The following is a 15,201-nucleotide window of genomic DNA, read 5'->3' as shown; positions in this document are numbered from 1 at the left end:
ATTAGAAAATATTGGCTCAATAGAGCATTTCCCAATGATTTGTCTTATAAAGAAAGCCAAAGAAGATATGTAGCCAAGATTAAAAAGTGTATTAACAAAAATAAAGGGACATTCTCAAAGTTTTCTGGGTGAGAACTATGAACTAAGAAAATAATTTATCTTATTTAGTATTCAGCACAATTCTACAAGGCGTTAATTTTAAAAGTAAAGAAAAAGGGGCTTACAATATGTAGGTAACTCACCAAGTCACAAAGCTTGAAGGAGCCTAAGTCATCAGATTCCAAGTCTTACTACTTCAAAATCTGATATAATGTTACTCTGGCTTTCTGGTAAACTTTACAATATAATGTTAGGGGAAAGCTAATGTAACAGAGAAGTATGTATCGGGTGATCCCAATTTATAAATAACATACACATTTATAAAAATATATCAAAAGGAAATACACAAAAATAACAGAAGTAACCCTGAATGACAGGATTATTTTCTGCTTTGTTATTTTGTTGGGTCCAAGTTTTCAATAATGACTTTATATTATTGTCAACAGAAAAAAAAAATATTAAAGCAAACTAAGGCAAATCTCTTTGTCATTGCTTTGCCAAATCATATAAATGAAATTATATTTAATAAGCATATTAGTATTACCTTGTATAGTCACATCAAAATCCAGCTCATCTTCACCTGCAACATTAGATGCTACACACGTGTATCGTCCAGTGTCCGATATTTGAGTCTCCTTGATTTGAAGTGTGTGTCCACTGGCAGCAATAGTAACATGATCATCTGATTTAAGGGGCTGTAATTCAATTATAAGAATGTTATCCTTAAGTACTCCAATAAAGCCTCTAGGGGGCCATACAGTTGAGAGTTTTTATGATTCTTTAATAAAAATTAAAATGCAGGTCAAATAGAAATACTCAAGACAACAATAACTTAATTTACTTTGAATAAGCTGATTGTTTTTGAGCAATCATGTCTTTATTTACTGAAAATTATAGTTCATGTAGTTTACATCTGTGCTAGGTATTTCTGGGTGGTACATTTATAAACTTTATGATAAAAAATGTTCTTAATGTATCATATCTATGTTGGAAAAAAAATTACTTCAGCTGATCCCACATTGTAGTGAAGCAACTCTTATTATTTTGTAGCAAATGCTAGAGTTTTTTAAAGAAAGACTGAAGACATTAGCATAGCCTGATTAGATTTAAAAATCACTATTGCTCATTCAGAAACATCTTTACTTAATTAATGAAAAAATTTAACCTTGAGATATTTATATTATGAGGTTTTACTGATAACATTAGCTACATTTAATAGGACATTTCTCATCTTTTAAACATTCTGTATATACTAAATTCCCTCTTATTTCTTGAAAATTTTAGTTCTTGGCTCACTGTTACTCCTTCTAATGATTTTTCTCATAATTCTTGGTGGTTTCAAAACCCACATAGACAGCCAATGCTTTGTGCTCTCAGCTCCTTGAATCTTTTTTTTTTTTTTGGTCCCAACCCTCTCTCGGTCACTCAATAGGAGAGTTATACCTAGAACTTGATAATCATCAATAATCACACCTCTTCATAATCTCAGTTTCAAGTTCTCACCTTCTGACATCACCTCTTAACTTCCTAACTCATTTTCTCTAGCATACCAACTCCCATAATTTTTTGTTGCCACAGGAGGACCCGAAGTTCACCGAACTTGCAATCTTTTCATGATCCCTCACTCTCCTCGTGATTCAGAGAAAGTCTATTATGGCAATCACTCCTTGCATAAACGTGCATTAAGAAAGGAATCAACTCCTTTCACCTTCTCTCTTTACTTGCCTAGCAAAACCCTAACCTTGATTGATACCAGTCTCTGCCCATTCTCTACATCCCTGGGTCTACTCCAGAAAGTGTCCTCTCTCTTGTGGGTCATCATCAGTTGCTTTGTGCCCACTGGATGATTTCAGTCAGCATACAACAGTATAATTTCTGCATTAAAAACACTTCATTAGACTGCAGCCTAACTCCATATTTTTCTATTCTCTTTCATAGCCAGTGACTTTAAAAAGTTTTCTACATTTTCTGTCTCCATTTCTCTCCATCTTTTCTTGAATCCTGCAATAAGACTTTTACCATTTCTACTTGACTGAAACGATATTGTCAAGGTCATCAGTGACATCCATGTTTCTCAATTTAATGGTCAGTTTCTCAGTCTTTATTTTACTTGATCAGTGGTATTTAACACAGTTTAACCTGTCTTAATTTTGACAACTGTATTTCCTTATCTTTTGGGACATTTCACTCCCTGCCCCACAACCTCTAAATGGAGGAGCTCCCCAGGGCTTAATCCTTGGACCTCTTCTCTTTCCACCTAATCTCACTCTCTCAGAGATCTCATGCAAAACTTTTGACTTCTCTCTTTCCCTCACATCCTGCTATCACCTTCATCCAAGCAACCAACTTCTATCTCTTGGACAATGGCAATAAATTCATTTCTGGACTTCCTCTTTCTTCAACCAGTAAAGAAGCCAATGCAATCTTTTAAAAATCTTTTAAGTCAGATCATTTCACTCCTGTGTTCAAAATTTTCCAGCGGCTTTCCATCAGTATGAGGCCAATAGATCTGTAAGCATTATAATCTGTGTGTGTGCTGTCACTCAGCCCTGTCTGTCTCTTTGCGACCCCACGGACTGTAGCCCGCCAGGCTCCTCTGCCCATGGGATTCTCCAGGCAAGAATACTGGAGTTGGGTTGCAATTTCCTTCTCCAAGGGATCTTCCCAACCCAGGGACTGAACCTGCATCTCCTGCATTGACAGGCAGATTCTTTACCAGTGTGCCACCTTAGCTCTAAGTATGATCCGACCCTCTGTTATCTTTTGCTCTCACCTTCCTTTGTGTTTCCATTGATCGCTGCACTGCAGCCAAATGCCTCAGGCCCTCTGTCCCTTGCCAGTCTCTCTGGAATACTTTCCTCTCAGATATCTTACGTCTGCTTCCTTCAATTTCTTTGAGTTCAGCTTAAATATCACCTTCTTAGTGAGGTCTTCCCTAGATAAATAGGAGATCATACTCCTCATACTTCCTATTCTTTCTGACTCAGTTTTCTCTATGACATTCACCCTTAAGCACTGTGTGTTTTACTTTTTTGTTGAGTTTCCTCCCTACCCCGTAAACTCCACAAAAGCAAAGGTTTTGTTTTTTTTTTGGTCTCTTTCCTTCATAGTGGTATCGCCTGGATCTAAAATAGTGTTTGGCAAATATTATATGCTCAATAAATAATTTGGGACGCAATGAACCATTATTAACATCACATATAAAAATAGTATAATTTAAACTTTCCATGTCAAAGAAAAATTTCAGAGCATGAATAAACAAACACATAGATTCTATCAAAACTTATTGTGGTTAATGCTGCTGATAATTTTGGTGGCTTTTCTCAAAAACACTGTTTTATTCAAGCAGTGTTGCTTATCTGAGAAATGAACTAGCAGAAGAAACGATATGGAAGATAAACCCAAACCAGTATTTTTTGTACACATTTTAGGGGACCAATTGCAAATCCTAAAAAATTTAGCAATTTCACTAAAGCATCATAATAGGATCAGTTTCCGTCTAGATGTGAATCTAGTTTAACTGTTCATTATGAAACTTAAGAAAAACTGCCCTATTCCTAGTAAAATGAAAGATTTTGTCAAATTTTTATGTGTATATATGTATACGTGTGCATGTGTATAAAATGCAAGGAATAAAAGGTTTGAGGTAACATTAAAAATAAAATAATAATATTTCAAAAGAGAAAGGAATTATTTGATTCCAAGCAAACTCAAATAGAATTGATATTGTTCATAAAGTGCGTTTGTAGTCAGAAATGAAACTGTAAACAGAACATGGTGGGAGTTCCACATTTTTCCTTTTGCAATGGCTTCCAGATGAAATTTGCTTATTTTATAAGAGATGATTTTTTTCTGGTCGCCAAGATTGCAAAATCCATCTGTGATATGAAAAAATAAATCTCCATCTTTCTGCATCTTAAATTATGACTCTGACCTGAACATCTACAATTGGAGTTTGACTGACTATTTGGTTGATTATGTGTAAAACAGGACAAACATCAGCTCAGTTATGTCATATCTGTATTAAGCAGTGTTAACAGCAGCTTAAAAAAAAATCTACTTTGATCTTAAAACACTAGCACATGTTTTTAAAACATGCATAGAAGTAAGTAAGTTGAATGAGATATAGTGTGTGGTCTGAAAGTCAGATTACATAATTGAAGGATGTGTCTTTCCATGGCCCCAGTTACCTGTACTGGGCACTTTATCATCACAGTTAGCTTTTTTCCTTCATCTTGAAATGTCAGGAATATTACCCTTTTGAAAAAGAGTTAAAAATGTTTAGAGAACTTCTGAATAAACTTAGTACCTGTGTTATACCGATCATTCTAATCTGACTCAACACTTTTTGTGTTTCTTCTCCACAAAGTTTGAAAAAACCACAGAGCACGAAAACCATTCACCAGTGGGAAGGTGGCTGGATTTTCAAAGACAGTTGCCAGTGTACAGTAAATCAGTCCTTCAAACTTTTTAGTGATGAAATAATATTAAAATTGTTGAATATGGTTCCATTTGTGTGTGTGTGTTGGCGAGTTTATACTCTAGGAGCATGGGATTGTTCTAATTTTAAGGTCACATTGGTTCTCTGAGTTACCTGTGTCTGGGTGTTTTGTTTTTTTAATTTAATTGACTATTTTAGTCTATTAAAAAACATCAACAAAAGAAAAAAACTTGACTGGCCTGTCCATCCTTGTACCAGCTGAGGGATGCAGAAGGAATCGCATAGGCTTCACACTCCAAGGTCAGTGTGTTGTTTACCTTGATCTTCACTTCTCTAGGGGAAAGACCTGGCCCCAAGAGGTCTCCTTTATTGATTATGGGTGGAACTGCACACACACAAATATTAAAATATTAAACATTAGTTCTTTTACTTTAAAATAATTTTTTCTATTTTAATTTTTTTTATAATGTTGTGCAACCATTAGCACAATCTAATCTTTTAGTTTGGTCATGCCACATAGCCTGTGGGATCTTAGTTCCCTGGCCAGGGGTTGAACCCGTGACCCCTGCAGTGGAAGCCTGGAGTCTTAACCACTGGACTGACACAGAGGTCCCAAACATTAGTTCTTAAATTGGAATGCCATGTAAATCACAATGAGAACCACTTAAGAAAACAAGGAAATAACTTAGGCACTTGCTATGCTCTCCTTTCATCAAGGACCCAAGTGAGCATTTTATGAAATGGCAGTGTTCGGACATAGAATGTGGAGAAAATTTTCTTTCTTCCCTCATCACTATAATACTGCCAATGAGGTTAACATGCTTCACAGAACAGTTAGTTTAGTTTGTTCTGGGTCCCCAAACACAGCCTGAGTATAACCCATAAAATGCATTGTATTAGTTCCTAAGGGGAATTATTCAATGAACAAAAGATAATTTAAAAGATGCTTTTCCTTTTTTTAAAAAAAAAATCTTTAATTGTACTCCTTATTAACAGTACTATTCTTTTTTTTTTAAATAAATCAGTGTACAGTGGATCAGCCCAAAGTCACTGACAAACTCATCTGAGGCTGCTGAATAAAGCATGCATATTTAAGGAACAGTTTTGAACATGAAAGTACTTCTACACAGCAAAATTCAGAAGAGGGCAATTCACAAGAAAAAAAAAAAGAGGAACTTAAGAAAGTGCTACTGACAAGTTCTCCAAAATGTCAGTGACCAGATTCAGTGGGCTTTTCACATCTTGAAGCAACTGAGGTCATGGGCACAATGTTTAATTCAACTTCCATCTTAATGAAGAGAGTTGCATAAACGATCAACTTTAATGATGAATATAAATAATTATGAACACAGAATGGAAAACAGAATTGAAACAGTTAAAAACCTGGAGAAAACTTGGAACATAGTGTTCTTTCAGAACTTACTGTAGACCTTCACTTCATAATGCTTTATCATCTCCCCTGCCTCATTAGTGGCTACACAAGCGTATCTCCCAGCATCGTCCTCCTGTGCATTTAGGATCTGCAGAGTCCTGCCTCCTGAAAAGCAACAGAACACCAAAGAACTTCTGAAGTCACACTGGCAGTGGGGTTTGCACAAACCACAAGTTTTAGTTCTTACTATTAACCTATTTATTCTTCTCTATGCCGATTCTACAACAGACAAAACAAACTACAATATAGATGGACAAAATACAATATAGATTGGTTGAGTCCTCAGCGGTCTGCTGTGGTAATGACTCTTCATGCTCATTCTGACCCTCCCCTGCCTCTTTGCACACACTGTAACTAAGGTTTTTTCTTTTTTTAGCATTTTTAAAATTAATTATTTTAATTGGAGGCTAACTACTTTATAATATTGTGGTGGTTTTTTGCCATACATTGACATGAATCAGTCATGGGTGTACATGTGTCTTTACAAACAGGTCTTCTGCCTTAATTATCTTCTTCCTCTCATCTACCTGGCCTATCAGTAAAGACTGATTTTGCTAAAACAGCTTATTAAAAAATTTTTTTTAATTTATTTACTGTGCTGGCTCTTACTTGCTGCATGTGAACTCTTAGTAGCAGCATGTGGGATCTAATTCCTTAAGGAGGAATCGAACCTGGGCCTCCTGCATTGCGATTGTGGAGTAAGGAACTGGACCACCAGGAAAGTTCCTAAACACAGTTTTTTATTATAATTTTTCTTCCTAAAAATTTTCAATGATTTTCAATTGACTGAAGTATAAAGTCAAAACTCTTAAATCTCGGCATTCAAAACAAGACTCCAACGTTCCTTTCTGATCTATGTCCTGCTTGCCCTCCTCCCTGACATATATACCTGTGAACACAATCTACTCAAGAGGGAGGTAAGGAGTATGTTTATTACTGCCTGCATGTAGACAGGGCATTCTTACCTTGTACTTTTCCCACACTCGTCATTCTGATCGATCTGAAATCTCCCCTAACTCATTTCCAACCAACAAAGTTCTATAACTTTCTCAAAGGTTTGTTTCAAGTTCTGGCTATAACAAACCATTTCATGGCCACTTCAGGCTATGGTGGCCATTCCTTTTTTCATTATTATAAAACTTGTCACTACTTCATTTATTATGCTCTATGACTACTGATAAAAAAAATCATCCTGTAAATGCCTGCCAATGCAAGAGATGTAGGTTCAATCCCTGGGACGGGAAGATTCCCTGGAGAAGGAATACTCCAGTATTCTTACTTAGGAAGTCCCATGGACAGAGGAGCTTGGTGGGCCACAGTACATACATATTTCCAAGTATTAATGAGGAATAACAAACTCTGTCAATCTAAATACTAACCTTCAAGGTTCAATTCAACAAGAAGTGAATTTCTACCCTTTTTGGTATTCAACATTATATTTAAGCAATTAATCACACTGTAGTATTTATTTATTTGCCTTTTATTTACTTTATTGGTCTTTCAAAAAGAAATTTTACTACCCTAGATTACAAGGTTTAGAGATAAAATTAAAAAATTAGATGGCAATTGTACAACACCACGAACAATGTAAGTGTTTATATGAAAATAGCAATGATTCTGTTTTTTATAAAAGTAGGTGGTACAAACACATCTTGGGTATCTGAAGTAAGCTGGTTACCTGGAAGAATACGGATATTTCGGTTGGATTCTAAAGGAGTTCCATTCTTAAACCAGGTGATGGTGGCTGGGGGATATGAATAAGCTTCGCAGACTAAAGACGTGGGGCTGTTAAGGATAACAGTGACGTCTTCAGGGTTGCCATCGCCATCAACACCAGCAATTATAGGAGATACTGAAAAAGATTTAAAATTTAATCCAAGAAATAGACTCAGAAACTTCTTTATTTGTGCATTTCTAAGTTTCCGTAAGTACTTATTTGCATAATTCCATTCCCTAACAACTCTAGAAACAATTGGTTACTGTTCTCATTTTACACAAAAGCAGTGAGAACCTTCAAAAGCTCACAGAGTAATGGAGAGGAGGACATATAAAAAGGAATCCTAACACACTGCAGTATGGACAGTCATGGAAATAGCGGTACAGGATACACGGAGGCAGCAGACCATCCAATCCAATCTAAGGTGCGGGGTTGTGAGAGGACTCTCATCAGGGATCACCTAAAGGGGCAGATTTCAAAGTGAGCCTCAAAGAACTGGTACTGGTTAGAAGATGAAAGAAAGGAGAGTAGTGGGAGGCGGGAGCATGTTGGGAGCAGAGTAGCGTAAACATGAGGAGCAAGCAGGAAATATACAGAGAATATAGAAAACATACAGAGTTCGGACTCGAAAGGGTCAGTTTGGAAGCAAGAGAACGATAGGTACACTTCTCCCATAAAAGATAATGGAAGCTTTTCTACTACGCTTGGTAAAGGCATGAAAAAGAACATCAAAAGAAAAAAAAAGAGACAGAGAAATTGGGAAACAAACTAAATGAAATAGGAGCACTGAATATGAAATATATATATATATAATGTATATATATAGTATACATATATACATATACCTATATTATATAGTATATATATGTATATAGTATGTATAGTATATAGTATATGTATATATACTATATATACATATATATGGAGAAGGCAATGGCACCCCACTCCAGTACTCTTGTCTGGAAAATCCCATGGACGGAGGTGCCTGGTAGGCTTCAGTCCACGGGGTCGCTAAGGGTCGGACACAACTGAGCGACTTCACGTTCACTTTTCACTTTCATGCGTTGGAGAAGGAAATGGCAACCCGCTCCAGTGTTCTTGCCTGGAGAATCCCAGGGATGGCAGAGCCTGGTGGGCTGCCGTCGATGGGGTCGCATAGAGTCAGACACGACTGAAGTGAATTAGCATACATATATATACTATATACATATATATAGTATGTATAATATGTATTTTTAAAAAAATCATGAAATTTTGCCTAGCTAAAAAATTTATGACATTTTGATTCTATTTGTTTGAGTTAGTGTGACTAGAATGCTAGATTTCTAATTTATAGTCACTCAAAATTTTGACATAGTTCCATGTGTTCTGGCATCTAGTATTACTGCTAAAAGTCTAAAACAATTATTATCTTGGTGATTAAAAACAGTTTGAATGAGGTTTGAAACTTCTAATCCAATTCTGAGAATATACAGAAATATTATTTTGTAAAAAAAAAATAATAATAATGAGGGCCTGAACTAGAACAGTGGAGAAAGGAACAGAGAGGAGGGGACAATTAAAGAAGGATTTAGAAAACCAACTGTCAGGACTTGATAGAATTTAAGGGGCTAAGAAACCAAAGTCAAATGTAACTTCCAATTTTCTTGCTTGGGAATGAACCTAGGTAAATTGCACTGAGGCAAAACAAAGAGAAAATATGGAAAGACCTGCACATTCAGGAGGGGAAGATGGTTTGTTCAGTCTGACTATCTTAAATTTTAAGTGCTTGTGAGAATTCCAGGCAGAAATGTCCAACAAGCAATTGTATACAGAAATCTGAACCTTGGGAGAAAGATCTGGGTTGTAGGTATGGATTTTAAAAAGTCTCCAGTTGATAGGAAATGATAATGAAACCTCTGGGAATTAAATTTGTTACCTGATGAGACTAGAGTAAAATGAGCAGTGAAATAAGGATGAAACATAAGGGGACCTAACGTTTAAAAGATGGATTAAGTAAGAGTTCATAAAGGAGAGAGAAAGAGAGCAACCAAAGGTGTGCAAGGATAACTAGGCAAGGACAGTGTCCAGGAGAAAGGGATACATCATTAAGGGATCCAACCATTAAGATAAGAATTGGACAATGTTTGATTTAACAACGGGCAGGCTTACAACAGTAGTATGAAGAATGGTGTGGGCAGAAGCTTGTTTTTAGTGGGATAAGATGTATAGACAGAGTGTTGACTATCTGAAGTGATGGAGGCAACAGAAGATGAAGCTGGAGGTAAGGCAGACAGTGGGTAAGACTGACAGACCAAAGAAGGGGGACAAGATACAGGATGAAGGGCAGAAGCAATAACTGTGAACAAAAAGGATAATTCACCCTCTGGGGAAAGAAAGGGTAAAAACACTGAATTATGGCTGGGAAGACTGGAACTTGCAGGTATACACACTTAAACAGCCTTAACTTTTTATGAAGTTGGTGAAAAGAAGACTTTGATTCAGATCCCTCGTCTTCAATGAATGAATGAGAATGGCAAGAAATAAGTAACCAGAAAGCGAGTAGGAAGTGGAGGAAGGAATATAGTCAGATAATAGAACTTGAGATGCCTGTGATAAAGAATAAGTGATCTCTACTGAAGAGAATCCCCAGGGAGCTGATGTCTCCTGGGAAGAGTCAGAGTTCAATTACTGCAAGGAGCTGGAAAGAGTTTGAAATCTAGTTTCCAGAGGACAGGGGTAAGATCTGGACATGAGCCAGTACTGAGAGGTCAGTCAGTGGCGGGAGGAAGGGGTCATGAGGAATTTAGAGCTCTAAGAGAAGCAACAGGCTACAGCAGAGGGGAGGAAATCCCAGGCTGGGTATGTGACTTTCAAACACTGATGGGCATGCAGGGAAGATGAGTTTGTTACAGGACAACTGGCTCATGAACTCTCATTGTTATTGATTCAGGTAACAGGTGCTGGGGCTATATTTTTTCAAGATAAAAACAGTTTTGCCTTAGGAATTTATATTTTATATAATTAGTACTTATATATAGTATTCATTTAACACTTACTTTTATACATTATCCAGTATTCTGCCTTAGCTTTTCTGGCCGACATGTCTCTTTACTCAACTAGACTGTAAGCTGCCTGAGGACTGTATCCTGTATGAGACTAGCTATTCCACTAGTCTAGCCAGTAACTATCATAACATACAAGTAAAGAAATTAAAAAATAGCGAAAATTTGCATCCTCAATTATAGTCAGTTTTAGTAGAATGAAACATGTTTTGATATCAGTAATCAAATACAATATATTTAGGCGGTGCACTTTAAATTTCCAATGTGAGCAGAAATCTGGACTCTATTTTAATGTTATTTTTGAGACATAAGTATAACTTTAATGCTGCAGAAACTGAACGTACAGTTATTTCACCATTCTTAGGCCATTTGTTTTCATGGTATAGTTTTTCTTGCGTTCAAAGGGCTTGATATTCAAATGTACAACTGATCTGTGTTAAATGAGAAGGAAGCCATTTGAGATTTAAAACCTACACTTGTGGTCTCAGTGTACGTTTTAACCTAGGAATCTTCACAGCTCATCACTGACTCAATATAGAATTTACACACTGCACATTAATCTCAAGGGGAGAGAATTTATCTAGGAAAAAGAATTGTTAATCAAATGGTTAAAAAAAACACAAAATTTGCAATTTCCAGGTAATTTACTGCACAATAGTACCCTCTAAGATTTTTTTAGGTATTAATGAGTTAGCAAACGACAGAAACACACATAAAAACAGAGGAGCAGCATGTTATGTGAAGGAAAAGAAAATCTACAGCAGTCCCTCACCGCAGTGGGAGCAGCCCCCAGTACTGCTATATAAGTTCACAAAGGGAAGAAGAGATGATGTGTTTTAAGACAGAGGAAACACATTTCTAAAATAAAAGCATTTTAATGCTGTTTTAACCCTTCGGCCTCACAAGGGATTGTGTTCATTCATTATCACTCATGAGCAAGCATAAAATTTTCATGAGCTTGTCCACATCTATTCTTCATCTCAGTTACCAACAGAGATTCCAGTATAGACAATTACCAATAATGGCAGAATTCCCCAAAGAAATGATAAAATATCTCACGTTGAGCCCCTTTCATTGGTTTTCTTTGACCAGTACTTGTTTTTCCTTTATTACTGTTTATTTAATGTATATCTTATTCATATTTGGCTTAGTACAAAACACAGTACCTGGAAACAGTAGGTATGCCAAATGGAATGAATGAATGTATAAATTAATTAATGAAAGAAAATAAGCAAATGTACACAAGCTCTGGTCCAGGTAGAAATATTAACTAAACAAGAAAAGAAGAGAATTGAACTTGTTGCCATGGCTGATTTGTCGAGATCTGAAGCAATGCTTACACCTACCCAACACATTAAGACTGAAACTTTTGCTCTTGTCACCAGCTGTATTAGACGCCAAACATGTGTATCTCCCAGTGTGTGACACTTGGGCATTCACAATCTGAAGAAAACGGCCACCAGACATAAGATGATGAGCGTCATCTTCTTTCAGGAGCTGACCATCTTTATGCCATGTTATTTCTGGTACTGGATTCCCTGTAACAAAAAGACATTTCTGAGAGTTGGCTAATTATCACATCTATAATTGGTAACTAAAAGGATGCATTTTAAACAGTGCTGCAACGAACACTGGGGTACATGTATCTTTTCAAATTATGGTTTTCTCTGGATTATACTCCAATACAAAATTTAAAAATAAAGAAAAGGATGCACTTTTCACTCATTTCCCTTTTTAATTATTCCACTTCTAAAAGAATGGAAAGCTATTCATTTTAAAATAAATTAACAAACATAAGTGAATTTATAATAATAATCATGCTTATATTTTTAAAATCTACAAGTAAAATAGTTATATTAGTCTTTGTGTTTAACTAAATTTATACCATACTTTGGGCTTCCCTGGTGGCTCAGATAGTAAAAAATCTGCCTGCCATGCAGGAGACCTGAGTTTGATTCCTGGGTTGGGAAGATCCCTATGGCTACCCATTCCAGTACTTTAGCCCGGAGAAGTCCATGGACAGAGGAGCCTGGTGGGCTACAGTCCATGGGACTGCAGAGTCAGACACATCTGAATGACTAACACACACACACACACACACACACACACACACACACACACACACACACACCCACACCATACCTTAGGTTATTACCATTAAATATTTTCATAATAAAATACATTTAAAAAGAATGGAGTATGCATTTTTACTAAAATTGTTACTCATGAATACCTTTATATGCACATTAAATTTTTAAAGAAGATTTTATATTTTTGAAGGAAAGCTGCAAATAAGGAAAGCCTTTAATTAAACAATTCAACAAGCAGGTATTTTGTGTTTATACCAGGATTCTAGCATAGATATATAGATAGGTAGAAAGATAGAAATATACAGTACTATTCCTTTAATATTTATAGCCTTTAGAAAAAATACCTTTCATATTTTTAATGGGACTTTTAAAAATACTGTTTTAAATTGTTCAGATTTTTTATTTTTGAAAATGTAAAACTATAAAAACAAGTTCTGTTAGGAAAGTGGACTAGGATGATATATTAAGGCTCAACTGTACTGGCAATGAAGTCTGTTCTATAGCCATAACAGGGCAAGGAAGCAAACTCACAGGTTCACCTAACTGCTGAGTATAGCACACATGGCACTCCATGTCCTGACCTCACATTTCAGGAAGAGACAGTGGGCCTCACTCAAATAGAGGCCCTGACAGAAAGGCCCATCTGTGCAAGCATGCTATCAGCTGACCCAGACAGAATCCCAAGTTGAGTTGCATGGTGAAGAACTATCTCTGCTGAAGCAAACCTTTAAAGTCTGGAATTGGAGACCCTCAAGTGTGCAGATACCACTGCAAGGGATTGGTTAAACATGACACTTCATAAGAAACTAATAAAGCTCCAATAACAAAACAATTGACCCTAAAAATGTGGAGATCTATGAATAATCCTCTTAAAGAAGACTAGTAAACAAAATTAAGAAATAATGCATGAACAAAATGAGAAGTTCAACAAAGAAACAGAAACCATAAAGAAAAAACAAAACCCCCACAACCAAACAAATTCTAGGGCTAAAGAATACAATGAACGAACTAAAGAATTCAAAAGAAAGCCTCAACTTCAGACTTGACCAAGCAAAAGAACTAGAAGACTTGAAATTATCTAATCAGAGGATCAAAATGAAAAGAAGAACGAAGAAACATGAAGAAAGCCTACAGGAGTTACGAAGTACTCTCATCAAAACAATATACACATTATGGGAATCCCAGAAGGAAAAGAGAATGAGAAAGGAAGAGAAAGTATATTTAAAGTGATAATGTCTGAAAACTTCCCCAAACAGACATTCACATTCATGAGTCCCAAAAGATCTCAAATAGGTTGAACTAAAAAGGGCTACATTTAAATACATTATAACTAAATTTTGAATGCAGTAAGAGGAAAGCAACAGATCACATACAAGGGAACTCCCCTAAGAGTACAGGCAGATTTCTCATAAGAAACTTAGAAGGCTAAGAGAGAATGGCCTAAGATACTCTTAAAAAAAAAAAAAAAAGCCTGTAAACCAAGAATACTAAAGCTGAAAAAATATGAATAAGAGGTTTTCCCAAGCAAACAAAAGCTGAGAGTAATAAACAAAAACAAAAACCACCACCAGACCAGTCTTCTAAGAAACTAAAAATGGTATTCTTAAGTGTAAATAAATTAGATATTAGAGCAGAAATAAATGAAACAGAGTACAAGAAAACAACAGAAAAGACATAAAACTAAGAACTGGTTCTTGAAAAGATAAAATTTATAAACCTTTAGCTAGACTAAGAAAAAAAGAGAGAAGAAAGAGGATCAAAATAAATAAGAGTACAAATGAAAGAGGAGACATTACAACTGATAACACAGAAATACAAGAATCATAAGAGACTACTCTCTAAAACTATAGCCAACAAGCTCAACAATCTAGGGAAAAATGGATAAGTTCTTAGAAATATAAAACCTGCCAAGACTAAACCATGAGAATTCAGAAAATTTTAAACAGACCAATTACTAGCAAGGATATTAAACCAGAAATCTAAAACCTCCCAACAGGAAAAAGCTAAGACCAGATGGTTTCAGTGATAAATTTTACCAAATGTTTAAAAAGGAATCAATATCAATTCCTCCCAGACTCTTTAAAAAATTGATAAGGGAACATTCCCAAATTCATTTGAGAAGGCCAGCATTACCCTGATACCAAAGTCAGGTAAGAAAGAAAACTACAGGTCAATATCCCTGATGAATACAAAACAAAAATCCCGCCCCCCCAAAAACAAACCTAGAAAATGGAATTCAACATAAACAGGATCATGCACCATGATCAAATGGGATTCATCCCTGGGATGCAAGGATGGTTCAAGACACACAGAAAATATAATACATCACATCAACAGAATGAAAGATAAAAATCATATACCCATATCAGTAGATGCAC

The 15,201-nt window shown here is 35.9% G+C and overlaps 1 protein-coding gene across 3 annotated transcripts in view; it reads right to left on the bottom strand.

Annotated features, from left to right (window-relative positions):
* HMCN1 (hemicentin 1) overlaps positions 1-15,201 on the bottom strand; it is a 546,207-nt gene that overhangs the window by 151,823 nt on the left and 379,183 nt on the right. For all 3 annotated transcript variants that reach the window (XM_005690978.3, XM_018060727.1, XM_018060728.1), the window contains 5 exons: positions 12,080-12,271; positions 7,651-7,824; positions 5,964-6,077; positions 4,780-4,925; positions 644-794 (listed from right to left, as the gene is read on the bottom strand). In XM_005690978.3, coding sequence (XP_005691035.2) covers positions 644-794; positions 4,780-4,925; positions 5,964-6,077; positions 7,651-7,824; positions 12,080-12,271 — 777 coding nt within the window. The remainder of the gene's footprint in view (positions 1-643; positions 795-4,779; positions 4,926-5,963; positions 6,078-7,650; positions 7,825-12,079; positions 12,272-15,201) is intronic.

Source organism: Capra hircus, chromosome 16 (genome assembly GCF_001704415.2).
Source record: "Capra hircus breed San Clemente chromosome 16, ASM170441v1, whole genome shotgun sequence".
Lineage (NCBI taxonomy): Eukaryota > Metazoa > Chordata > Mammalia > Artiodactyla > Bovidae > Capra > Capra hircus.
Note: the sequence above shows the minus strand (reverse complement) of the source record. Positions and strands in the feature narration are given on the sequence as shown.